General features: G+C 46.7%; 1 protein-coding gene across 1 annotated transcript in view; it reads right to left on the reverse strand.

Moving 5' to 3' along the window:
* Nucleotides 1-661: 661 nt before the first annotated feature.
* Nucleotides 662-27,595, reverse strand: part of KCNK10 (potassium two pore domain channel subfamily K member 10) — a 75,937-nt gene continuing 49,003 nt past the window's right edge. The window contains exons 4-6 of the mRNA XM_047797258.1: nucleotides 8,478-8,664; nucleotides 4,723-4,865; nucleotides 662-2,163 (exon numbers count right to left, since the gene is read on the reverse strand). Coding sequence (XP_047653214.1) covers nucleotides 1,543-2,163; nucleotides 4,723-4,865; nucleotides 8,478-8,664 — 951 coding nt within the window. The 3' untranslated portion in view covers nucleotides 662-1,542. The remainder of the gene's footprint in view (nucleotides 2,164-4,722; nucleotides 4,866-8,477; nucleotides 8,665-27,595) is intronic.

Raw genomic sequence — 27,595 nt, forward strand, 5'->3', positions numbered from 1 at the left:
AAAGGCTGAGGCACACACAGGATGCTGGCCTAGGACAGATTGTTCCCTTTGTGATAAAAATCCACTTAGAACCTTCCTCTCCCCCACTGCCCTTCACTGAGTGCTCCGCCCTCATGGAACAATCATAATTGTCCCCACGTGTTGGTTACTGTTTGCCTAGAAACAAGCAATCACAGTGGTGTTCCAACTTGCGGGGCTAGCAGGTGTGGGTAAAGCAATGAGCAAGGAGAAGAAGGGATGCTTTCAGAATAAAGGAACACCCAAACATAAACGTGAAATCTTTCAAATACTTCTTTTAAGTATTATATTTTTAAATGGCAATAATGGCACTTAAGCTGCAAGCAATGAAAACAATTCAATTGTCCAGTACAGGGGTTGGTTGAGGGGTTAATTTTCCTCTTGTTTGCAGATAGCAAGACTAGACCTCATGTCACTACGTCTATCCTAAGACACCCAAAGGGACAAGAAGCCCTGAGATGGAATGATGCCATGGTCCTCCTTGGTATGTCTTAGACATGCAGGACATCTATGTTTATAAAAATGCAGGGTCTGATAGACAGAACAGCAAGCCACCGGCATCATGCAAGGCAATAGTTTTGGTATTTTTTTCCCCCTCTTATCAAAAGAAATTGTAACAGAAGGTCCTAGAAGAATGAACATGAACATTTCAAAACCAGTTTATTTTCACCATTGCACCCACTGAGGAAAACGCATGATTTTTGCCTGTCACCATGCAGCGGCTGAGGTTGAGTTTTCACCAACGCTTGCAAGTTCATGTGCACTACCTGCCGCTGCGAGAAAGACAAAAATGCAGCAGGCTTCTGTCATTGGTTAAGGTAATATCCACAGTGTGATGTGTTTGTGATTTTTTTTTTCTTTCGTAATGAGGAAAGCAATTGCACCTTTTAATATGTGTGCTCTGATCTGCTTCCAACAAATTCCAGGTGCTCTTGGGTCCCAAGGACATTCATTCATTTGGAGCTTAGAAAGCCTAGATGTGCACTGAATGGTGTGTATCAAAATTGGAACTCAGAGCAACATGCCCAAATGTCCACTCTTACCCTAGTTGCCAGCACCAGCTCACCCCCCCAATCCGGTCCCCTTCTGTGTGTGCACGTATCACTAATGGTAGGTCCAGGAAATGACTCCATTGAAAAGACACACCTGTTCCTTTCAGATGGCTGGTCTAAGGAATAGCTGCCCTTTTCTACCTGCCACCGCGGGGGCAGTGCGGCACTGGGGCACAGCATCACCTTGGTCTCGCCCTGGACACCTGTGTCTGTGACCTCCTATGCCAGGGAAGCTTCCCTGGGTGTCCTGCAGTCCTGATCACAACTGAAGTCCTTGTTCTTTGATTCCTTTTGGCAGAGCAAGCTTTCTCAGTCGTTTATGGCACAGTGAAATATATTCTTCGATGCTATGTAATTTCAGACTAACAAGAAGTCTTGTTTAAGGCACGTGTCTCAGGGTGAATATTCAAAACAAAACAAAACAAAACAAAAAACCCCCACAACGCTCCGTCAAGTCCAGTGTCCTTACCACTTAGTTTCTGTCTTCAAGTAATGCGTTGTTCTCACGCTCCCTGTCTTTGGTGTCCGTGGGGACCACTCCGTTCTCCATCCCGGCCGGCGGCTGGATGCAGTCAGTCAACATGGCCGTGCTCGAGTGATCCGAGTTACACACCTTTTCCGTCTCCTCCTCTTTCTTCTCCTCATCCAGGGAGTAGTTCCGGAAAGTCTTGTAGATCTTTTGCACGTCCTCGGGCAAGGTCTTTTTGAAGTCCTTGTTTTTCCTCTTGGTGAGCCTGGAGGTGGACCCGAACTTGTTGATGATGTTGTCCTCCGAGGCCCCCTGCCCGTGTTTGTTCAGCTGCTCGGACCCCTGCAGGCGCAGGTTGTTGGGCCGGTTGTTGATGCTCTCCTGGGACGAGGCCTTGAAGCGGCCGGCGTCCAGCGCGGCGAAGACGGAGCGCTTCTCCGGGGAGAGCATGTCGAGCGAGTGGGCCCTCTGGTCCAGGCCCAGGCGCCGGCGCTCCATGCTGCGGATGGTGGCTGCCCGCTGCAGCTTGTCGTGGATCTCCACGCTCAGCCGCCGCCGCGTCTCCCGAAACTCGGCCGTCACGTTGGCCTTCCACTCGGCCGCGTGGGCCTTGATCTCACCCACCTGGCCGGGAGACAGAACCACCACCACGCGCTGAGACAGTCACCTCCAACCCGGAACCCCCAGCACCCGCAGCCCCTGCGTGTCCCCACCAGAAGGAGGCCCGGAGGTGGTGGCGGCACCTGCACCCGGCAGGACGGGCAGGATGCTACCCTGCCCGGGCCCTTCCTGCAGCCCCAGAGACCCGTCTCAGGAGGGATGGGGACCCTGGTGGGCGGGGGAGCCACGTGGACGCTTGAGAAACAGAAGGCGATGACTGAAGGAGAGGCTGATGGCATTGCGAGGGCAAGAGCGATACTTGGAGTTGGACAGGCCTGAGTTCCTGAGTTTCCACCCCCTTTTCCATGGTCTGGCCTCATTCCTCCAACATAACTCTGGGGTAGCCCTGCCTGGCTCACAGAGTTTTTCACGTGACTGCATGGTGGACATGCACTTAGCTGGGTCCTGGGTGGGAAGCAGATGTTCAGCAGATCCTTTGCCCTTCTGGGTCCCTCTAAGACCTCTATCTGGGGAGGGTGACCCACCTGTCCCAGTCAGCCTGGGAATGACCTGGTTTTAAAATGGAAAGTCCTGGGAGTTCCCATCGTGGCACAGTGGTTAACGAATCCGACTAGGAACCATAAGGTTGCGGGTTCGGTCCCTGCCCTTGCTCAGTGGGTTAACGATCCGGCGTTGCCGTGAGCTGTGGTGTAGGTTGCAGACGCGGCTCGGATCCCGCGTTACTGTGGCTCTGGCGCAGGCTGGCGGCTGCAGCTCCGATTAGACCCCTAGCCTGGGAACCTCCATATGCCACAGGAGCAGCCCAAGAAATAGCAAAAAGACAAAAAAAAAAAAAGAAAAAAAATAATAATAAAAAAATTAAATTAAAAAAAAATAACGGAAAGTCCTGTGTCCCAGGTACCCCCTCAGTCCTGGGCAACCTGCTCAAGTGTCACCCTCTGCCCGGGCCATGCTCCGGCCCTGGGCTATCCAGCTTGCCCTGGTTCAGTAAGATCCACTGGGGCACCTGGAAACCAAATTTGCCTGGTCAGGGCGCAGGAAGGGGCGGGGCCATGTTCTGCCAAAGTCCATAGAACATACTTCCTTATGGTGCAGTGTTGCATGAGGATCAGTACCAAATCTCTGGGCTCTTTTTCAGCAGGGCTAATTCATACAAGTCTCGTGCTTTCCTGTACAGATGAGTAACTGGGATTTCTGCACTGAGGAACATCAATATTTATGTGGGTGCTCTTTTATTACAGCTGATTTTCAGCAGGTCAGTTAGCTCTGTGGAGAATCAGACTGCAGAGTGCCTTGACATTGCCTGTGCAAGCCAGGAAAATTAAACCACTGCAACCAGGAATGGTACTGGAGACATCTCCATTCAGCAATGCTCTTCCAGGCCCTTCTACATAGAGTGACCCCATTCTGGGAAGGGAACAGTCAGTCACTCTTAAAAAGGCTGTTCCTCTTTCTGTTTCTTTTTTTTTTTTTTTAAGAGTATAGTTGTTACAGTGTCATGTCAATTTCTGCTGTACAGCACAGCAACACAGTCATAACATGTATATACATTCTTTTCCTCATACCATCTTCCATCGTGTTCTACCCCAAGAGACTGGATATAGTTCCCTGTGCTGGACAGCAGGACCTCATTGCTTATCCATTCTAAATGGAATGGTTTGCATTGACTAACCCCAAACTCCTGTTTCTTTGGGGTTTTATCTCTTTCCTTTCTTTAGTACTTCCCTGCTCTGGACTCACCCTCCTCCTTTCTTATCTCTTTTCCTCTCTTCCCAGAAAGCTACATGGATATTTCTTTCCTTCTTTTTTTTTTTTTTTGGTCAGGGCCACACCTGTGGCATATGGAGGTTCCCAGGCTAGGGGTCGAATCGGAGCTGTAGCTGACAGCCTACACCACAGCCACAGCAACGCGGACTCCGAGCCACGTCTGCAACCTACACCACAGTTCACGGCAATGCCAGATCCTTAAGCCACTGAGCGAGGCCAGGAATCGAACCCCCAACCTCATGGCCATAATTCTTTACATTACAAAAACGTGCGCATTTATATGAAGGAGGAAACGCTGAGTGCCACCGGCCATAGAGAGATGTATCTGCAGGTCTAAAAACCAGGAGCGGATGTAGTAAAAGGAAGCCCTTGAGTTCACGTCCCCATGGGCAGCCATGGTTCAATGACTTATACAGAATTGAGAAAAACTCACTTGCTGATTAAGGGCAATTGCACACACCTTCAGCTATAGTCTACCTCTGCTGACTATGTCTGGATTTTTTTTCTTTTCAATTTTTAAAATGTTGTTGTTTACTAATCTTTCCAGGATCTGTGGGTTGGTAAGTAAGTCACCAGGTTTTCTCACCTGCCAAAAAAGGATCCAGAAATAACTGCTATTCCATTTAATCTGGCATTTAAAACAAAAATCCATTTGATTCAAGGATTCAAAACGAGGAAGCCTATGAACCCCCCATTTAGTAGGAAATGGTCTATCCCATAGAACAGAGACAGGTAATTCTTGGCAAGAGCTAATCTGATTCTAGGAACATACATGGAATCTGGAAGGAAGCCTACCTCTTCTTTTGTCTTTTTGGATAGAACCCGTAGCCAATCTCCGATCATACTGAGGACAGCTGCAAAGTAGGCAAGGCCAACAAGGATCCAAAACCACACTAAGGGCTTATACCACTCCCGGTAATTGATGCCAGCGTTTCCCCCTGAAAACAACCAAACGTTACTTTAACCAGGATCTAGCAGATGGTCTTTGCAGAAGAAACATATCCCAGCCCATGCAACAGAGATGTCACCCCATTGCCATCTAACCCTTGGCTACTAGGCCTGAGGTTACACAAGATGTGACACGGGTGGGAGAGCAAGGACAAGCTGTGTCTCTTCCCTAAAAGAGCCTGACCTGTGGCTTAACTTCCCTTGAATCTTGATCACTGCTCATAATACTCATAACAAAAATATGTCAGTGACCAACCTGATCTCCCCAGTCTAAACCGGAGCTCGATGATGAATTAGAGAATGCCTGGTCAGGCCCAGTCGTTACGTTTTTCTTAAACTGCCTTAAATTCAATTTTAAAAAACGCTAAATAATCCCAGATGGTGTGGAACTCTAGGAACCATTTCCTCCTTAAGCACACATGCATGCACCAAGAGATGAGTAGGTGTGTGGAAGGAAAATTAGTCTTCCTGGGATCCCTGGGACTGGGACCCAAGCAATAGTGATTTAGTGCTAACTGAGGGATGGTGTGCACACGACGCTGATACAAAGGGTCGATTAGACTGAGTAATTAGAATCACCGTGCTAGAAGGAAAAGGAACCTTCGAGGCCAGCTAATCCAATCCCTTTATTTTACAAATAGGGATTACAGTAAAAATCCATCAAACCAAATCGTCTAGTTGCCTTGATTGCATTGATTGGCTGTTCCACCGAGAGGACCAGTCATTTATTCCAAGTAATTAGCCTGTTTATTCCAGCCCTCCTACGGCGAAGCCAAAGGTAGCCTCGAAAAACAGAGTCCGAGCCCCAGGCTTCTCTCGTAAAGAAGTGGGGAAGCTCCATGAAATCACTAACGCCAGCCTTGTTCTCACGCTGTGCGATGTCGTTGCTCCGTGAAGCAGGCTGGTGGCCATTTCCAGGACAATGGACATTAGTCCTGTTACTTATGGTGCTATATGGTGAGTGAGCACTAGACTCTCCCACTGGGTCAAGGCTGTAACCTCATCTAGCACCCCTGAATCCATGCTATCAATAATAACCTCCCCAAGGCAGCTGCTCAGGCACTGTGGCATCTGGCACTTCTCAGTGTGACCAAACCCACTTTGCAATGCAGCCCACAAGGTCTCCATAGCTACTCCCAGGACTTCTTAAAATCAGAATTCCAAATTTCACTGAAGGTTTCCATGGCAAGCCCCCCTGGGTTTGGCTTAGCTGCTGTGTTTTTTCCCTTTCCGGCAACGCTCCCTCTCAGCTTTCTCTAGGACACGGTTGGCATTTCCTCAACATTAAGTGGTTCTCGAGGTTGATTTCACCTCTGCGCTAAGCAGGAGAACTCTGCAGTTTTCTCCTTGGAGCTATCCTCTGCGCTAAGCAGAACTCTACAGTTTTCTCCTTGGAGCTATCTTAAAGTAAATATTTATTTACCTTAACAAGTCATCATCACCCAAAAAAAAGATTGTCACTAGGGCGCGCTAGCGAGCAAGGCAGTAAACAGCTTTTGGCTCGTTCCTTTATCACCTGCTGGCCGGGAATGCGGAACTCAGCGTGAGCTCCCAGGCAGGGCTGCAAAATACGTGCAGGGTTGTCAGACTGTCCTCAAGTGAGACAGCTACAAAATAACCCAGCACTTAATCCTGTGTGGTGATCGATGTTCCGACTATATTTCTGAGTTGATGTCATGTTAGATCACAGCAACCATCCGCTCTGGTTAATGTATCTTTTTCAATGATGGGCATCCTTTCATTCTTAGAGTGTTGCCAAAAGGCTGTGGCATGCTTCTAGGTTCTAAGGCACGCAATCTTCAAGTTGGTCTGTGTAAGCTCTGGAAACGGGTATAATTCAGCACGTGAGTTATAAAAGGCCCGGGTCTGTGGAGACTTCAGGACAAAGGTGGTAACATGGCTGTGTAATCAGAGGTACGTAAGGGAAATAAAACAGTGCTCTGGGCGTGTGACTGCGGAGCTCACAACTTTACTAGGTAAGTAAACATAAGGTCAAGTGGGGTGTGTGCTAAGTGCTCACAGCCCATGGTGGCTCATGAGAATAATAATAATACGTTTAAGTCCTAGGCAACTTTTCAAAGCTCATATTCCCAGGGCTGTGCCATCTTTGCCCCACATTAACAGACTGAACTGAGCAATGACGGGTTGGAAAGCAGGGTTCACCACTGGTGTCCTTGGAAGACAGTCCTCCAGACAGTCCAGGGTTGGCACAGAGGGCTCTGGGGCACAGCCGAACGCAAATGATGCTCTGGGGAACTTAAAGATGCTGGTGAAAACAGCCCTCAACCCCAGCTGCCGCTGCGTGTATCTACCCAGGATCAGAATCTCAACTGAGTTTCCCCACAGAGCAGCCATGGATGATGCTAAGGAATGAACCGGACAGTTGTTCCTCTTCCTTTCCTCATTTCTCTGGGTGGTGTGGTTCCAGAGCTTCGGGCCTCTAATCAGATGGCATCAAGTGACTTCGTGCCCAAGCCAAGGAGCTGCACAGTGGCTGAGAACAACTGGTGGGGCCCCATTGCCTCAGGTTCTTTGCAAAATGATTTTTAAATCACCTTGACTTTGCAATTCTTAGTGTTTGGCCAGTAAAAAGAAGAAAAAAAAATAAAACTTCGATTTCTACAGAGTAGACATCAGTCTCCGTCTTCCCAGTTGGATTAACTCCAAAACCACTCTTGCAGTTTTCTGTATCACAGGATCAATGTGGAGATAACCCGCGTGCCTGTGGACCAACCTTCAACGTCCTCTCCAGAATTTGCTGTTTTCCAGACTCGAGGAGAGGAGACCCCTACCCTCTCTAAACGTCTTAAGTTCTGATAGAGTTGCTCGGTCAGAGTGTTCACTCCTCGGGGTAGAAAATGATCATCTGTCTGACCACCTAGAACTATTCCATCGGGAAATTCCTACCATGCTCAGAAAACGATACATGTAAGAAGTCAGATCTCATTTTAATTTTCAAGCTCCCTGTCCCTAGATGAGTTTGATGGTTTTCTTTTGCTTCCTTAAGCACAGTTCACTGGCATTTGTTTTTACAACGAAGGCTATTCTACATACTCTCACGCAGAATCCATTCTAATACGATATTCCCCTGAGGCTGTTTTCAGCTCCTGGTCGTCACCCGAGTCTTAAGTCTGGCATCCAGACATGCCCAGGGCAACTTTTGCAGGGACAGTGGCTGTCACTTCAGCATCAGGACACTTAATCTGCAGGTCACTGCAGACTAAACTCTATGCTCATCTCCCCAGAGTTTCATATTTGCCACTTGCTAATATAGCCTTTGTCAATTGATTCAAGGAGCCTCAACCCAATTCAGAAGTTCAAAATCCAATGAGAAATTCATTTCACTCACGCATGATTCATAGGATGATGAGGGCAATCTGCATCCTGGGGAGGGAGAGGTGGCTTCCTCTTGAGGCAACAGCGGCTGCTGTTTACCTCACACAGAACCATGGGTTCGAAACAAGCCCGTGCCCAGCAGTGGGGACGCTGAGCCTCACTGGCTCCTCCCACATCTTTCCCCGTGGTTTGGAAAAGCCCTGCCCACAGAATATCTGCTGCCCCTCCAAGAGCCCAGGCGACTGTGGGATGCCCAGGGTGCTTACCTGCCACAAAATCACCAAAGCCCACCGTGGTGAGAGTGACCACCACAAAGTAAATGGATTCCAGGGCTGTCCAGCCCTCGATGTACTTGAAAATGACGGCGGGGATGGTCACAAACACAACACAACCGGCCAAGATGAACAGGATGGTTGAGATGACCCGGATCTTGGTCTGACTCACTTGCTTTTTCTAAAAAAGAACAGAAAAGGAGAAAGACAGGCAAGTCAGCTCCATCACCCTGCATTTGGAAGACAGAGGTAGAGGGGGAAACGTCCGTGGCTTTGAACCTCCCTTTGCTCGTGGGCAGCTTCGTGAGAATCTGATGAAAGCTGTGGATCCTCTCCTAAAAAAATACACAGGGGTTCTCAGGTGGTCAAAGTGGTCCCTGGGTCAAGAAACCCCACTTAGCTCCTGCCTCGAATATCGTTTGAGTGGTTCCCTGACTGCCACGTAAATGCTGGTTCTAACTTCCTCGCTAGTCCAACATGCCTATTTCCCAAGGAGGGCTTGCTGCCATTTCTCATGTGACGTGACTCACCCTCCATCAGGAGGGCACATGTTTCGAGGTCTTCCCACAGAGGTGGTGGGGATGGATTTTCACCCAGTTTCCCTTGTGGCAATAGGACTATGCTGGGAAAAAATGCCTCCTGAGACAGGCCAGCACGTTGGGATGAGAAGAAAGACACAGCCATCCCCATCTTCATTTGTGACAGACGCCAGCCAAGTGTCTGTCTGCTTCTTCACCCGCCTGCCCACTGCTGCGGTTGCACCTTTAGAACATATTTTTCTTTTAAAACACATGTGTTTGAGCTGGTGCTGCGCTCATCATGTTTGCTGGCTGTAGTACCTGCAAGGGGCAGGACAGGAGTCTGTGCTGAATGACAGGGTCACTGTCTAAAATGGGTAGGAGGGGCTTCATCTCATGTCAGCTTCTGAAAGAGCTAGTAGTTAGGAAGTGAAAATGCATTGGGAATGGAAATTAAACTGATACTTTGGGCAAAAGAATCGTGCCCGCGGAGTCCAGAGGTCGACTGGAGGCAGACTGCTGTGCCCTTGAACGCACTCCAGACAACACCGGCATTGCCTCTAAACTGAATCCTCCCTTAAGGTCTTCTCAAAGTGCCCATTCTGCACTGGAGACAGTCCTCAGAGGGGACCCTAGCACCAATACCCACCCCAAACCGCATACTATCATAAATATGTTTTCACACCAGAGTGTCTGGACCTGTGTACACTGCCCACCTTGAGTTTCTACAAAAGTATGCATTTTAGGGCAATTGATATGGGAAATCCTTACCATGTGATCTGTTTTTGTCATTGCCTTCCAGTGAATAAGAGGGCAGAGAATCTCCAGAGTACAAAGAGAAGTTTGCATTCATACACCTCATTTTCCAGATGAAAACACCAGCCCAAAAGGGTGTGGGGAATTTGCATAAAATGCTAATGAGGGGCAGAGCCCAGATGAGAATTCTGAGGTGACGGACTCTCAGTCCAGTGTGCAGTGATGGAAACCGCTTTTCAAGTTACTCAAGAAGTCACCTGTTCAAAGTTGCCAGAGTCCTCCGCTAATGAAAGAAACCAGACTAACCTCCATAAAGAATAGGCCACCCTGGAGTTCCTGTGACAGCACAGCAGAAACAAACCCAACTAGTATCCATGAGGATGCGGGTTCAATCCCTAGCCTCGCTCAGCGGGTTAAGGATCCAGCGTTGCTGTGGCTGTGCCTAGCCTGGGAACTTCCATATGCCACAGATGCAGCCCTAAAAAGCAAAAAAAAAAAAAAAAAAAAAAAATAGGCCACCCTGTTTCCCCTCTGGGAAGGAAGACAGAATGAGAACCTGTCACTAGGAGATCTAGTCACTGTCCATGAATTCCTAAGCTTTCATCCATAGCAGGGACACCTCAGCCAGGTTTCCCCGGACAGCAATGCTCAAGAGAGACACTGCTATGATCAGCCAACTCTGCTCAACCAGGAAATGCCAGCCAAGGAAATGACTAGGTCTCTGAGATGGGAGGGTTGATTATGATTCAGTTTCCCTGAGTTGTAGAGACAGACATAACTGCTGCCCCTTCACTGGAAAACTCCAAGGGACAAGGGAGCTGGAAGAGGGGGAAGAAGAAGATGGCTGCTCTCCTCTGTAATAAAGCCCCAAAACCATCAGATCCCACCTGACTGGGATCTTGGTCCCAGGTATATTCAATATGGCGGAGTGGGCAGTTAAATGACTAGGACTAGCTATAGCGGAGAATATTTATTTGCACATCTCTCCATCAGCACTATTTACATGCCATTTCCTGGATGAATACATTACCTAAATATTCATAAAGCGAAAGAAATACAATCCTGAAGTTCCTGTCACGGCTCAGCAGGACCAGATGTTGTCTCGATAAGGATGTAGGTTTGATCCCAGGCTTTGCTCAGTGGGTTTCGGATCTGGTGTTGCCATGGCTGTGGCGTAGGCCAGAGCTACAGCTCGGATTCTACCTCTAGCCCAAGAACTTCCATATGCTGGCCAGGAAGGAAGGGAGGAAAGAAGGAATGAAGGGAAAGGAAGACAGTCCTTTATAAAAAGGAGTCAAGTGCTCTGACTCTTAAGAGGATAGTTGGTATATAAAATGGGAACAGGAAAAAAATAAACTGACTCATGCTTTCGTATAGCCCCTCCCCGTGTCCTCAGAAAAGCCATCTGGAAAAAAAAATGATATTTTTGAAACTATATATGAAAATACCATTTTCCCACAAACGTAAGTACTAAGACAAGAAAAATTACCTGAGAACCACAGGGAATCTTTCACCCATTTCATGAACTTCTGTGTTGGATATCATAAGACTTTGAGGGGGCAGGTAAGCCCCCTCTGAATCCAGGATGTAGTTACGATTAGCCTAGTTCTGTCTGTAGACCTACGAAAAGCCAAAGCCCAAAAGGAGACTTTCCCACAGATCATTAAGTTCACCTACTTGCTGGCAGTGGGACTATCATTTTCCCCCTCTATAAATCATCCTCCTCAAATGCATAATGAAATTAAAGGGAATTAAATGTTTGGGAGACACTTGTTAAGCCATAAATTAGGATGTGAACGCAACTGCAATCCAAATGAGGCTGAGGTTGGCAGAGGAGAGCAGCAAGTACGTAGGAGGCTGGAGACATTCCCAGGCTCCAGGAAGTGGGCAGAAGGGAAGATGGCACGGGGCAGCATTTGTCTGGTAGTGGAGACAGAGATGTGTAACAAAGGCTCCATCCTAATTGCATTATCTGTTGCAGAGTTTATCTGCATGATAAACATTTCACCACCGCTCACGGCCCAAGGCCAACCAAAGTTATCTATTCCTGTGCTGCTTCCTCCAGACACCTAGGGTGATGCTTAGAGAAGGCTTGGAGAATTTAATCATCCGGGTATTTTAGGGACTTAAGAAATAAAGTGTTTTGCGTGCGTGCGTGTGTATGAAATTGTATATACACCATAAAAGGAAGTGGTATAGGCATAAGGGTTTGGCAATATCTGTTATCCTGGATACCCATGTTTTTGCTGCCCTCCAGATACTTAAAAAAAATTTACATGCCTTAATTGAACATTTAAAACACGCCTTAATTGAACATTTTAAACTAGCTTTCAAGATGAAACCACAAACACATCATTCAGTGATCTTTGGGCTTCTTATCCCCATTAGCTCTTCAATCGTTCGCTACTACGGAAAAATGGTGTTTAAGAACTCGGTGTCTAGGGACAGGTTGCTTGAGAGGCCGCATCTCATTCCCGCTGCTAAATGGCTGAGTGACCTTGGGCAAGCTTCTCAACTTTTTGCAGCAGTTTCTTCTTTTAAAAATAGAGATAAAAGAATCCACCCCATAGGACTGTTTGGAAGATTAAATCAGTGTGTAAAAGCTTAGAGTTAGCACAAGTTCGTGGGCCAGACCCACAGTGAGGCCAAACAACCAAAAACTCCCTGAACAAAATTGTAAGCATTTTTAAAAAGCCAGGTGAGGGAGGAGAGGTTGCTGGGGAAGTGATCAGCACGTGTACAATTCTCTGATTGGCTGATGGTGAGGAAACAGGGCGGGGACGGGGGCGGGGACGGGGGGCGGGGTCACAGGGATCAACAATATCAACCCTTAAGCCTGAGGGCTCCGAGCTCCTGGTCAACAAGTTTTAACTTCTTTCTTTTGGCGAAGGGGGTTTTTCAGATTTGTAAAACAACTCCAGGAAGGTGCATCAGATACTGTTATCCTGGTACTTCAGAGAGGCGCTAAAGCAGAGAATGAGGAAGGGCCCCTAGCATCCTGCTCTGTTCCAATTTGCACTGTGTCTGCTCAGTGCTCAGTGATCGGCAGCGAACATTTTTGATGTAAAAGTCCGAATCTTTCCTTCTATGTGGACAGCCCAGATTTACTGCTGCCCTTTGCTACTGAGGAATGTCCTGTCCGCCTCCCGTCCAGTGTAAGATAATCTTTGTTAGCTCAGGTGCTCACTGCTGGTTCTCCCTTTATATACATTATCTCCTATAATTACCTTCTTTTCAATAAGAAAAAAAGTTCTCATTCTCCTTTGGTTCTTCTGTGCTGACTCTGGAGTGAGCTCTCAGAAAGTCTCAGCTCACCATCTTGGAAGCTTTTTTATTTCCCTTTTCATTATTCCCCCCCTAGTTTTTCATCATCCTTCTGAAGCTGCCGAGAATTGCAGATAATGTTTGCAGGGTCAGCTGCAGAGGGACCCTGAGAAGCACGGACCTTGCGTTCCTTTTGACCTTCTCACCATCACCTCCCCAACCACTTAAGAGTCTAGCTGTGTTTCCACGGTGGGGTTGCTAGGCAAAATCCCACTGCTAATTTACTGGTAAGCAGAGCAACTAGCAGAAAACCTTGTGAGAGCCCAGCTCTGACTGAGCTACTGTGTTCTTAGGCTAACAAAACTGTTTTCTGGGAAGAAATGGTTTGATAACAATATTTGGGCAGAAGTGCAAGAATAGTTGTATATATCTGTCCAAATCTTGTTTTCACCACTTTGTTGATTAGCACAGATCATGTGGTCTTTCTATCTCCTTAGGCAAAGAGTGTTATACAAAACTATTTCCCGTGTCTGAGTGGCACTAACTGTAGGAATTTTTGAGGAACTCAAAACAAGCTTCCTGTAGAGTTCTTTTAGTTGTCAAAATCATATCTGCAATTATTCCAAAAAGCAATAAGCTTCATAAGACAGGAGGCAGGGGAGGCAGCTCCGAGTTCTCCTTTGAGAGAGGGACCTATGTGCTGACAAGTCTGAAAGTGTTTACATGTTTCAGACCTGGGAGGGCCAAGCCACATATCCACTTCTCATCAAGCATAATGTCCTGCTGGTGTTTGTTTCTTCCACAATCTTATTTTAAAGAGAAGTATATTTCTATTCATCAGTGGGCTATTTCTTTTTTATTTTTGCATTTTAGGGCTGCACCCTCAGCATACGGAAGTTCCTAGGCTAGGGGTCCACTCAAAGCTACAGCTGCCAGCCACAGCCACAGCCACAGCAACATGGGATCCATGCCGTGTCTGCAACCTAGACCATGGCTCATGGCAATACCAGATCCCCAACCCACTGAACAAGGCCAGGGATCGAACCTATATCTTCATGGATACTAGTTGAATTTGTTTCCACTGCACCACAACGTGAACTCCGAGTGGGCTATTTCTTTTCTGATTTTTACTTCTCTCTAATATCTATTCTTCTTTTCACTTTTATGTGGTCTCTTAGAATTCTGAGGTGAGCAAGCCTGATTGTTGTGTCTGGCTGAGGAATTGCTTATGTGTTGTGATTTTTTTTAGCCAGGACATTGGAGGTTTTATTCAATAATAAAGATACTACAGTAAAAATCCTAGGATGGGAGCTAGACATGCAGAGCTAGTGTGGTTCAGTTTTGTTTTGCTGAAATGCAAACACATCACCATGGGTAATATAATTGAATGGAGAATGAGTTTTCAAAATGGACAGATAATAGGAACTGCCTCACAAAAGAGCTGACTTCATTTTCTGATATAATTGTGTTTTCCATAAAGATTTCTTTTCAAAAAGTCCAGTTCTAACTAATGGTTTCACCATCACAGCGAATAGCCATGTAGTACCAGTAATTTTACAAACTATGAGGAGAGCTTTTAAACACTATTTGCCTATAATCTCCATGGCAGAGACACGGTAAACATACATGAGTGAGAACCGCTCAGTAAAATCTCCATGGAGCTTACTGAAAATGTCCTACGCAAAATCCGAATACACAAATGGATAGGCTCTATTCTCAAAACACGTTATATCTAGCATCCAACTCTGAGCCATGCTGCAGCATCCAACAGATTATTGGCCACTTCAGTGCTTTGCTGGTATCACCATGCAAAGTTTTTGAGAAAGCTTTTGGTATATACAATTAAATTGTTTCTATCACTTAAAAACCAACATCGGTGCAACTGGGATGGCTAAAAGTATTTTAAATTAAAATCCATGGAGTTCCTGTCGTGGCACAGCGGTTAACGAATCCAACTAGGAACCATGAGGTTGCGGGTTCGATCCCTGCCCCTGCTCAGTGCGTTAACGATCCGGCGTTGCCATGAGCTGTGGTGTAGGTTGCAGATGCGGCTCGGATCCCGCGTTGCTGTGGCTCTGGCGTAGGCCAGTGGCTACAGCTCCGATTAGACCCCTAGCCTGGGAACCTCCATATGCCACGGGAGTGGCCCCCAAAAATAGCAAAAAGACAAAATAAAATAAAATAAAATAAAATCCATGACATGAGTGCAGCCCTAAAAAGACAAAAAGACCAAAAACAAAAATTAAAATCCAGAATAAAAATTCTCAGCTATTCCACTCTAGAAACACTTTAATTAAAGTCTTCGAAGGTTTTCTGTTCATCATTTCAGTGGCTTTTAACATTTGAAGATAATACTCTATTGGAACACAAGATTTTGTACTCAAAGTTCACTCGGCACATAATTATTAGAATCTTTTACATGTGAGGGGCTGTTCTAGTTGCAAGAGACATAGCAGTTAAAAAAAAGAGAGAGGATGTCTTTCGGACTGTGGCACATCGGATCAGCAGTGTCTCTGGAGCGCTGGGACACAGGTCCATCCCTGGCCCGGCACGGTGGGTTAAGGATCCAGCATTGCTGCAGCTGTGGCATAGGCTGCAACTGTGACTTGCATTTGATTCCTGGTCCGGGAACTCCATATGCCAGGGGGCAGCCAAAAAGAGAGGAGTTCCCTTGTGGCACAGCAGGCTAAGTATCTGGTGTCACTGCAGCAGCCTGGGTCGCTGGTGTGGCATGGGATTGATCCCTGGCCCAGGAATGTCCACATGTCATAGGCATGGCCAAAAAAGAGAGAGAGAGAGAAAGTTCCTTCCTTGTGCTCACAAAGTCTACCTGGCTGGGTCTTCGGCTAAAAAGGTCTTTGTGGCGCTGTCCATGGTGCCCAGCCTTGGTCCAACTTTTTTTTTTTTTTTTTTTTGGCTTTTTGGCTTTTTGGCTTTTCTGGGGCCGATCCTGCAGCATGTGGAGGTTCCCAGGTCAGGAGCCGAATCAGAGCTGTAGCCGTGGGCCTACACCAGAGCCACAGCAATGTGGGATCTGAGCCACGTCTGCAACCTACACCACAGCTCACAGCAACACCGGATCCTTAACCCACTGAGCAAGGCCAGGGATCGAACCCGCAACCTCATGGTTCCTAGTCAGATTCGTTAACCACTGAGCCACAACAGGAACTCCCTTGGTCTGACTATTGAAGACAAAGTTATTATCTAAAGACATCCAAGTGATTAAAAAATATCACTGTGGGAGTTCACACCAATGAAAGAAACATCAGATGTAACCCTGGCTGAAGAGTCATCTTTCTCTTTAGCTGAGGTATGAAAGGCAGGCTCATGGAAAGGAGAGGAGGCTGGGGACACCTCCTAATGAGCTGCATCAACAGAATAACTCCTGGCAATTCTCATAGAAACCAGATTTATTTTATCTAGATTTCAGCACAAAAAATGAACAATGTTCCCACCCCCGAATGCCCTCCCCTCCACCATACACACAAGCATACAATAATGATACTACAGAAACAATGCTGCAGACAACTGAAAGGTAGCCCTCCTTTTCTAACCAAGGTTCAAGGTCATCGTTCATTGGCCAAGCAATCCACAGTAGCCAAGACACAAGAGCCCCTGAATAGAATAGATGTTCCTTCCCATCCCTGATGCTCTTTGCTTGTGCATGGAGCCCCACACGTGGCAGCACACAGGGCCATCTGATGCAGGAACTGAGGACTCTGCCTCTTTCTCTCTTCTTCCTTTTGGAAGAAAGCTGCCCTCAAAAAGTGCCCCCCTGTGATCTCCTGTCTAATTCTCAGATTGTGTTAGGAAGTCCATTTTTCCACAAACATAGGCCATATTCTGCAGTGTTGAAGGGACAGAGTAATATTAGGCTTCAATCTGCCATCTCCTTTGTCTTATTTCCCAATTGGTTCATACCTTGAATGGGAAAGAGGGGATGCTATTTATCTGGTCCTTTCAAAGACCACAATCATCTCAAATCTCCTCTTCCCCCACCCCCCGCCCCTGTCTTCCTGGTACTGTGTTTTTGTTGTTGTTGCTAATTGTGGTGCTAGCTCAATAATTATTCCACTGTGAAGGGGAGAATGAGGTCAGACCACGTACTGTGGGGCAAGTTCATGGATTCCCTTCTTTAGATTGTAGTCCCTTCCAGGAAGGAACATATGTAACAAAAGAGGAAAAGACAGGAGTCCTGCTGTGGCTCCACAGAAAGGAGCCCAACTAGTATCCATGAGGATGTAGCTTTGATCCTCGGCCTCGTTCTGTGGGTTGGGGATCCAGCACCGCCATGAGCTGTGGTATAGGTAGCAGATGCAGCTTGGATCCTGAGTTGCTGTGGCTGTGGTGTAGGCAAGCAGCTGAAGCTCTAATTCGACCCCTAGCCCGGGAACTTCCATATGCTGCAGGTGAGACCCTAAAAAAAAGGGGGGGGGGAAGACAGTGCAATTACAGTGGGCCTCCTGCTAAGACTGATTTCCTAAAAGAAGATAAGGAAAGTCATTACAGAAGTCCAGTCCAGGCTGGAGATGTCTAGGAGAGATAAGACCTTGCACAGGGGAGGTTTGGTGGGGTGGAGTTGGGAAGCAATGGTCATAATGCAGCCACCTAACACACTAAGTAAGTAGCATGCTCACTTGCCCCACTGCAGCTTATCAGGGGAGCTCTTGACTTTTTTTTTTTCCCTTTGGTCTTTCCTGGCATCTCTTAGCCATGTCTCTATTGACTGGAACCAGTATCCAAGAGCACCCAGGTGGTATGGAAGAGAAGAAGGCCTTCAAATGCCCCCACCTTGGGTATGAGTAGAGTAGCCCAGAGAGAAGGCATTTATGAACTTCTGGCAGGCCTTCTGGAATAACTGTCTACATGCCCAGGAATCAGGATAAGTGATAAATAAGCATGCATTTCTTGTGACTTTATTTATCGTGTCTATTGGAGGATTTGAAGAAAGCCCCCAAGAGAAGCCAGTAAGTCAATACCTAAAAAATCACCTGGTTATTATTGACTCAGTATCTATAAAAATTCCTGGGTTTTACTGGAGCAGTGGTAAGCAACCCCCTTCCCAAGAGAAACACCCCTTCTTTCCTTCTTTCTTTCTTTTCAAACAAAGGTTTTTAATGAAAGCCCATAGGAATGCTCATCCACATAAAACTATAAAGAATAATGAAATACGCATTAAGAAATCATATAGGGAAAAGACGTGTGAACAAGACGAGAAAAACGGCAATGAGAAGCGAGAAAAATTAAGAAAATCTTTGAGAAGGATGAGCATTATTAAGAAAAAGACTTTGGGATATAGAAAGCAGAGATGGAACACTGGTTTGAGAGGTCTAGAATTTTCTTAGAGGTATAAGGCTTTCAGCTGAGCTTGTACATAATTGTTTGAGAGAAACAACTGAAGCAAGAATGGAACACAGTTTGAATAAGAAAGGAACCCAATTTCATGTAAAGTGTTCCAGAAGTAAGTCGTAAACCAAGAAGCTCTACAAAACTTGACAGAAACATCCAGAATTGCTACATTTGCTTTGGCAGAATATTTCTCAGGTTGTGAATCAAGTTGACTCCTATAACTTTTCCATTCTTTCCTTCAATAAATATTTATCAGGCACTACTCTCTATCAGTTACAGAACCAAATCTACTGGTGAGCAAAACAGAACGTCCCCCAGCTTCACAGAGCTAGTGGGGGAAAGACGAACATTAAACAATCACAAAAGCAATATATCATCACAGCTTGAGAGAAGTGCTATGAAGGGGAAAGAACCTATCAACTGAGAGGTATAACAGGGAGACTAGATGACACAGTTTGCCTATCTTGTTCTCCCACATATACTGCCCATACCTCAAGAGTCAGCCATGGTAGTAAAGGGGGTTACTGTTAATGATTCAAGACAGAAGACGCATGCTGGAGAGAAAACCCTGCAAGGAAGCCAAGGAGGTGCCAATGAAGTCAGAATTCACATACTTTGGTTGGTTTCTGCTCCTGACAAAGTTTTCATTGACAGCCTCATGGCAGAGTCATCCAAGGTGGGGGAATCTTGACATCCTGATAGATTTGCCCTCTTTGTATCCTGCTCAAGTTTTATACAAATAAAAGAACGTCCAGTTGCCAAGTGCTCATGCGTCGTGGGCAAATAAGTTCATAATTCATCTATCATTCTTCCATAATTATTAAAGAGTAGCACTGTTCTTTAATTTTATTAGAATGGATTTCATGAGAATGTAGATTTGATTAGAATGACCAGACAGAAGCCTGTTTGGATTACTAAATGAATACACACAATAACTGTCCCTGTTGCTAGTAAATTGGCACATTTTTTCCTTTTAAGAGAATTAACTTATATACAAACCCTTTAATGGAGTTTAATGTAATGACTAAAGTTTACCTTCATCTTTCATGAAATGACTGGGCTGTTTAGTTATGCAAATCATAGCAGGTGTGGACATCAGATGCTCCGTAAGATAAAGTAGTAAACAGTGACCCACCCTTAGGTGGGGGGGAGTATCTCTGCAGATCATAATTTCCTTATAAAAGTACTCTCTTTAAAATATAATTTAGATGACCTCACTCTTGCAAAGTGTTTAGCAGAGATATTCATGATCTTATATGAACAATTTTCCACACTGCACCAGAAATGGAGATGCCCAAAGACAATCTTTAAAAAGACATCCGGGTCTCCTGATGTTCTCCTCATGCTGAGAAAAAGACTAGAAAGTGGAATTGAGCTGACTCTGGTGACACTCAGCCAAGAGAGTTCTGTTTGTGACATCACGATGCTGCTGAAGGCCAACAAACCACCCTATCATCATGCTGTGATGGCACTGAGCGAATGAGTTCACGGGACATGACCACTTTAGAGGACAGCGGTTCATCCTCTGAACCCCCTTCTTTGGTTTGGTGAAAGACAGAGACGTCCTCCTAGGGCAGAAGGTAAGAATGCCAATGGTTCATTTTCCCAACTGCAAGGACAGAAGCAGGCAACCCAGGTTCCCCAACCAGAGAGATGGAAGTCAGACTTTGAACCAGACACTAGTGAGCAGATGTGGCAGAGCGGATCCGATGTGTTCACCTGAAGGATTTCTGTGTTCTCCTCCCCCTCTTTTCTCTCTCTGGTATCCCAAAGAGCATCCCTAAATGAGGGGAAAAGATTCTCAAAGGTGTTTTACAGAACCACTTCTCCTCTCCCAGAGACTAGAAAAGACTTGGCTGGGGATGAAGATGGTGGGGGGATGGTGCCGAAAGGCCACTCAGCCTGGAGAGATAGGAAGAGTGCAAGGGACTGGCTCTTCCTAGGGTCTTCCAAACAGAACAGCCAGGGTGCAGGACCAGAGGTATCGAGGAAGGGATTCCACGCAGAACTCTTCCCTAGGGTGAGTACCAACCGCCTCCCCACCCCTCCTGAGTCCTGGATCTTCCTAAGTCTCTTCAACAAAGAGGGAGGGACTTGCACACTGAGTGGGGTAGAGATGTGGAGAGGCAGACCTTGCCCCCTCCCGTGGAATGGGAGCTTCCACGGGGGCAGGGGGAAGAGGGAGGAGGCAGGAAGCAGTGGACACACCGTTGTGTTATATGAAGAAGCAAGGACCAGGTGGAATCCACTCCAGGACTCCTGACCCCCGTAGCGGTATTAGGTCCCGGTTTCCGGGGCCATCATAAGGGTGGTTCCAGCAGCAGTATCCAGGGCCCAGAATCAGTGGGGTCTGCACGGTTGGCTGCTGCCTGTGCCAGGCAGACACGGCTGTGACTTCTTCCAGGACTAGTTCTGTGTTGTGATTTGGGGCACTGTTCATGGCTGGGTACAGGTCCACCAGGTCTCCATCCATCTCAGGATTCGGTAGCTATACAATAGCCTCTAATTTTTTTTCTTTTTGCTTAAATTAGCCATAATTGGCTTCTCCTGATTCAGCTAACCTACCACTCCTGGAGGTCAGGGTAAGCTGGCTTCAGCCACTTGGAGGCAGATCAGGGACAAAGCCTCACAGCCCGCTAGAATTCTGGACTCCAAGATCAGCCAGAACCATAACAAGTGGTTATGCTGCTTTGGTAACATCTCTCTGACATTCCTAAATCTTCAGGAAAGTCTAGTTAAAAATCGCAGCTCGGGAGTTCCGGTCGTGGCTCAGCGGGTTCTGAACCCGACTAGCATCCATGAAGACGCAGGTTCGATCCCTGGCCTTGTTTAGTGGGTTAAGGATCCAGCGTTGCCGTGAGCTGCGGTGTAAGTCACAGATATGACTCAGATCCCACCTTGCTGTGGCTGTGGCATACGCTGCCAGCTATAGTTCTGACTCAACCCCTAGCCTGGGAACCTCCATATGCCATAGGTGCAGCCCTAAAAAGCAGAAAGTAAAAAAAAAAAAAAAAAACCTCACAGTTCGTTTCAGCTGTGGTGTAGAAGGGGCTCTATCCATTCCTGGGGTGGAGAGTTAAAACCTCCTCTCCCAGGCCAGCAGGGCAGAAGCAAAAATCCGTCAGGGCAGAGGGGTCTGCCACCTGCAGGAGAGGATGAGGGGCATTGCCAAGGGCAGTCCATAGTTAGAGGAAAGACTAGCAATCCAGAGGAATGGATGGAGAAGACCCAGGCCATGGACAGGACAGACATGGGCACACAAGAGCGACAAGCCCTCCAAGTACTAGAGGCCAGGGGACCTTGGGGAGAGGAGCTGGGGAGGAGCCTGCAGGGGTGCCAGGGGAGCAGCAAGCATTTAAGGCTACACATGATGCAAAGAGAAATGACTGGAACATACAATTATCAATGCATTCAAGGTGGATCTCTTTGGACAATGGACTTTCCTGTGATTTTTTTTCTCCTTTGCACCCTTCTGTGTTTCCAAAGTCTCTTCAGTGACCTTTTGTCATCTTTGCAATGAAAGAAAAAGAGGAGAGGTGGAGAGAACAGGGGGAGGGGAGAACAGGAGGAGAAAGGGGAAAGAGAGAAAGTGAAAATCAGGCTCACACACACACACACAGCAGTGGTTCCCCAGAGAAACAGCATGAAGCCCTTGAAAATCATGCAGTTTTCTTCCTTTCTTTTGGGAAGAAGATGCTACTGAGAGAAGGAAAAGTAGCTCCTCCCCATGGTAACGTCAGAGAGACGGACCTTCTCTGAAGCCTCAGAATCCCAGGGATGGTTGCCAGTGGTGGCAGTGGAAGCTGTGAGGATGTGGCCTTGTTCCAATTCAGTAATTGCATCCTGCCTGCTGTCCGCGCCACCTCCCCTTCCTACAGAACGTGGCAACCTCCTCCCTGAGCAAAGCTGCAGGGGAGCCCGGCTGTTGGCGGGCACTTGGTACCCTCCTCATCTTGTCCGACAGCTCAGGCGATTTCTGCAAAGAGGGCAGCAGCTACAACTCTGATTTGACCCCTAGCCTGGGAACTTGCATATGCCTCGGGTGTGGCCCTAAAAAGCAAAAAAAAAAAAAAAAAAAAAAATTACAGAACATTGTAAATCAACTATAATAGAAAAAATAAAAAATCTTAAAAAAAAGCATTATCAGGGGACAGCTCCCCTACCGGACAGCCCTTTCATCAAAATAATTGTATCTCAAAGGTTAAAAACTTTTTTTTTCCATTGACAATTATTTGCATGCAACACTACTTTTGATTTCAAGGGCATTTGCTATATCAAAATGCATTTATCGGAGTTCCCATTGTGGCTCAGTAGTTAACGAATCTGACTAGGAACCATGAGGTTGCAGGTTCGATCCCTAGCCTTGCTCAGTGGGTTAAGGATCCAGCATTGCTGTGAGCTGTGGTGTAGGTTGCAGATGCGGGTCGGATCTTGCATTGCTGTGGCTCTGGCGCAGGCTAGCGGCTACAGCTCCAATTTGACCCCTAGCCTGGGAACCTCCATATGCCACGGGAGCGGCCCTAGAAAAGGCAAAAAGACAAAAAAAAATGCATTTGTGTTGGAGTTCCCTCCCTGGTGGCTCAGCAAGTTAATTACCTGGCATTGTCACTGCTGTGGCTCAAGTTCGACCCCTGGCCCTGGAACTTCTGCATGCCTCCTTGGTCATGGCCAAAAAAAAAACCCATGAGGTCACTCCTTCCCCGGGTGTGGGTGCTAAAGAGGCAGACAGACCTGTCATCACAGGGCTGATGGGGGTGGCAAGAATCCAACATGAAATTCAGATTCAAAGAGATGAATGTTACCTAGGGGCGTTAGGTACTAGGAGAGTACAAGGTGCTGACCTCATTTAGGAGGCAGGACACACTCCCAAAAGAGCTGGCATTTATTCTGAGAGCAGAAGGGAGAGGGGATAATGTTTGAAAATCTATAAATGTCACAAGCAAAAATCTGGAGATGAAAGAGGATGGCACTTCAATGCAAACACACAGGCCCTCTGAAGTTCCCCTGTGGAAACAGATTCCTCCCCAGACACAAGCATCCAGGAGCTTACTCTAAGAAAGAATGTTAACTGTGAAAAGCTTAAAAAAAAAAATTTTTTTTTAAGGAGTTCCCGTCATGGCGCAGTGGTTAACGAATCCGACTAGGAACCATGAGGTTGCGGGTTCGATCCCTGCCCTTGCTCAGTGGGTCAAGGTTCCGGCGTTGCCGTGAGCTGTGGTGTAGGTCGCAGATGCGGCTCGGATCCTGCGTTGCTGTGGCTCTGGCGTAGGCTGGCAGCTACAGCTCCGATTCCACCCCTAGCCCGGGAACCTCCATATGCCACGGGAGCGGCCCAAGAAATGGCAAAAAGACAAAAAAAAAATTTAATAATTTTTTCTAGTCGACCTATAACACATATTAGTTCCAGGTGCACAGCACAGTGATTCGCTGTTTCTATACATCACAAAATGCTCACCCCACTAAGTCTAGTTGTCATGTGTCACTGTGCAAAGATATTACAATATTATTGACTGTATTCTCCAAGCTGTACCTTTCATCTCCATGACATTTATTTTGTAACTGGAAGTTTGTACCTCTTAATCCCCCCCATCTATTTCACTCATCTTTGAAAAATTCAACCAATAGGAACTTTTCACAAATCTGGTTGGTGAGTTCACTTTGTGGTTGTTGTTGTTTCCCTAATAATGGGGGAGAATTTGACGTTAAGACATTTCTAGGAGTATTATTAGAGCTAAAGGCATGTGATCATTTAAAAAAAAAAAAAAAACTAGAAAAGGGACAGAAATCCACATGCCCATTTTTCAGGCAGGGAGCAGTCTCATCAACCCTCCAGTTACCCCCAGTGGAGGCTCCCAGAAGCAGGTGTCACATGTTTACCCGGCCATCTGGACAGGGCTTCTTCCTTCTCTTCCCCAGAGGAAAGCTTGACAAGCCTCCAAAGGGGAGGTAGGAGAGAAAGACACCTACCAGAGAGAATCAAAGGGCAAAAGACAACAGAGAGGATTATAAAGAGCAGCAGAGACAAGAAGCAAACAGCAATGTCAGAAAAGAATGAAAGCCAAAAAGTAGTAACAACACGGCCGGAGTGGCACTTAGATGGCATGCATGTCATTTTAAATGTTGACATTTGCTTTCTTGTTAGTTTTGGTGCCACCTTTGTTACTGTCCTTGAAAAATTAATTTTTTTAAAAAAGCACAGAGGCTTTCTGTGTCCTCTCCTTAAAATCATTCATAAATTCCTTTTAATGACCACACCCCGGGCATATGGAAGTTCCTGCCAGGGACTGAATCCAAGTTGCAGGTGCGACCTACACCACAGCTGCAGCAATGCTGGATCCTTTAACCCACTGTGCCATCCAGGTGTTGAACTCACCCAGAACCTCCATAGCAACCTGAGCTGCTGCAGTCAGATTCTTAACCCACCCCACCACAGCGGGAACGCCTGCCTTTTTTAGCTGCATGCTATAGATCCCTATTTATAATTTTTCAAACTAAAGTGCAAGGCAGTGATTGAATCAGAAGGGAAAGTCCTGGTAACTGATAGGAGATGCTCATCACATCTGTTTGTACCTACTCAGAAGGAAGCAGGGGGTGGGGTATGGATGGGGAGATGGCCAAATATTAATAATAATGATCTAATGTGAGCCCTTTCAACCATTCCCCAGGCTCAGGTAGAAATATCATTGATGCTGTTTACAGTAAAATTCATCTCTGCCAAGGAATCGAAAAAACTAACCCAAGGGAGGTTGCTCAGTCTAAGTGGTGCCACGGTGGCAAGGACACAGTATCTAAACACAACACAGCAAAACTCATCTTCCACCAGTCCGTTGTTGATATGTGAGGAGCCAGGCATCTTTGGGGAGGGAAGTCTTGGAACTCTTGATGCTTTGTAAAAATATGTACGGACCTGTGTGTTCGAGATTTGTAAGAGCACCTACAAGCTGAGAGGCAACCAGCTAGTGATTCTCCTTTTACCAGCATCTCTATATGTGGTGATGGAATATCCTGGAAAAACCTGTGTAAGTCACTGCAGCCCATGACGTGCCACCAAGAATGAAACGCACAGTCTCTCCCATTGCTTGGATGGAAAGGTAAGGGCATGCTCAGACCTGGATTCTTCCTTTCCTGAATCATGGCTAGTGCATGCTTTCCTCCCAAAGCAGTGACTGATGACTGGAGGTCTCTCCCAGGCCCAGGCCATCCTGCCCATCAGATTCCCTCTGACCCTTTCTGCTGCTCCCACCACCCACCTCCACATCCCTTCCAGGAAGGGGGCTGCACTGCAGGCTGCATCTGTAAGCAGCTCTTCTTCAATCCTGTTTGTTGGGGATGCTGAATAGCCCACACACCCTGGGGGTGTGGAAAGGGATCTGGTTAATTTCTCTGTCTCCTCTCCAGCGAATTCACCATCAATGTGTAGTTACGGAATGCCTCTAAGGCACTTAGCTCTTAGCACAGGGGTACAGATAAAGAAAAGCAGGATATCCCTTAGCTTCAAGGCTCTTATGTTTCACTCAGGAGAATAACCCATTAACTACATAAAACGGGTGCATCACCGAAGAAGTGTGTGATGTCAAATATACAAGCTGGAGTTCACAGGTCCCTCCTCTGTGCTCAGAAAGCTAACAGTGGGCTTATCATAACGGTGAATAACATTTATTGAGGGCTAACTGGATCCCAGGCATTGCTCTCATGCAATGTACCCAAAGAGGTAGCCACTACTTTTATTCCCATTTTTCAAATAAGGAAACTGAGACACAGCCTGGGGTCATGTGGCCGGTAAGTGATAGATCAGGGCTTATGCACTAAGGCCGTGTGGCTTCAGAGGCCACCTGCCCTAGCCCTGCTCTCATTATGGACAGGGCTTCATACATGTCTGTTTTCTTCTTGGGAGAAGGAACTGTCTTTGTTTACTGCCATGAACCCCCACCGTGTTGAGAACACAGAGGCATTATTGGAAAATTGCTTATGCAGGTGACCTGGGGAGATGTATGAAGGAGCAGCCACCATGGGCAGCTGGAGAGTGAATCATTATTAGGTGAAGAAAAGGATTTCAGAGCGACAGAAAGGCCAGGGGAAACTGGATGTCACCAGCACGCGAGGCCCAAGTTGGCCTGGCGCTGAGCCACCCTCCCTCCCAGCTGCTCTGTTGCAGTGCCAGAGCTGAGGAAGCAGGACGGAAATAAGCACAAGGACGCGGATGGAGGTGAGGGTAGGAGGAGAGCAGGTGTGAGAGAGGCAAAGCCCCAGACACCGCTTCTCCCCTTTGCCCTCCCCGCCACCACGTAACAGAGTGACAGCCTTGGAGCAGCAGGAGCTGAAGAGGATAAGCAGATAAACAAGGTACGAAATGTTGTCTTCATGGCCTATACAAGTTGAAAGGAAAAAAAAAAAAAAAAAACCCCAGAAAATAACAAGTGCTGGTGAGGTCTTGGAAAAAGTGGAACCCTTGCAGCCTTGCTGGTGGGAATGTAAAACAGTGTGGCCCATGAGGAAAACAAAATGGCAATTCCACAAAAAAATAAAACATGGAATATACCATAGGACCCAGCAATCCCATTGCTGGATATACACCCAAAGGAATTCAAAGCAGGGACTCGTCCGTGCGTCCATGCTCACTGCAGCATCATTCACAAGCAACCCAAGGGTCCAATGATAGACAGACGACGGGATAGACAAAACCTGGTTGAAATACACAGTGGAACATGTGCGGCCTTACTAAGGCAGGAGATGCCAACACGTGCCACAACCTGCATGAATCCTTAAAGATACCATGTTAAGTGAAATCAACCAGTCAGGAAAGGACAGCTACTGTATGAGTCCATTTATATGAGTATCTAAAGCAGCCAAGTTCATAAAGGCAGCAAGTAGAAGAGAGGTTGCCAGGGGCTAGGCAGTTGGAGAGAATGAGCAGTTACTGCTTAATGGGTGAAGAGTTTCAGCTTGGGAAGCTGGGAAAGTGGTAGAGACGAATGGTGGGGCTGGTTGTACAACAACGCGGATGTACTTAATGCCATGAGCCATACACTTTAAAATCGTTAAAGCGGTCAATTTTATGGTATGTCTATTTTACCACAATAGAAAAAAACAGGCATAAATGAAAAGCAGAAGCAGGTTCTAAAGTATCCAAAGCAAATTCCTGGGGTCGCCTTAAATGAAAAGAGACCCTCTCTGAAACAGTACTACGGGCAGGACAAAAAGGTTTGTTCCATGGAAAGAGTGCTA

This window comes from Phacochoerus africanus, chromosome 9 (genome assembly GCF_016906955.1).
Source record: "Phacochoerus africanus isolate WHEZ1 chromosome 9, ROS_Pafr_v1, whole genome shotgun sequence".
In the NCBI taxonomy this organism is placed as follows: Eukaryota; Metazoa; Chordata; class Mammalia; order Artiodactyla; family Suidae; genus Phacochoerus; species Phacochoerus africanus.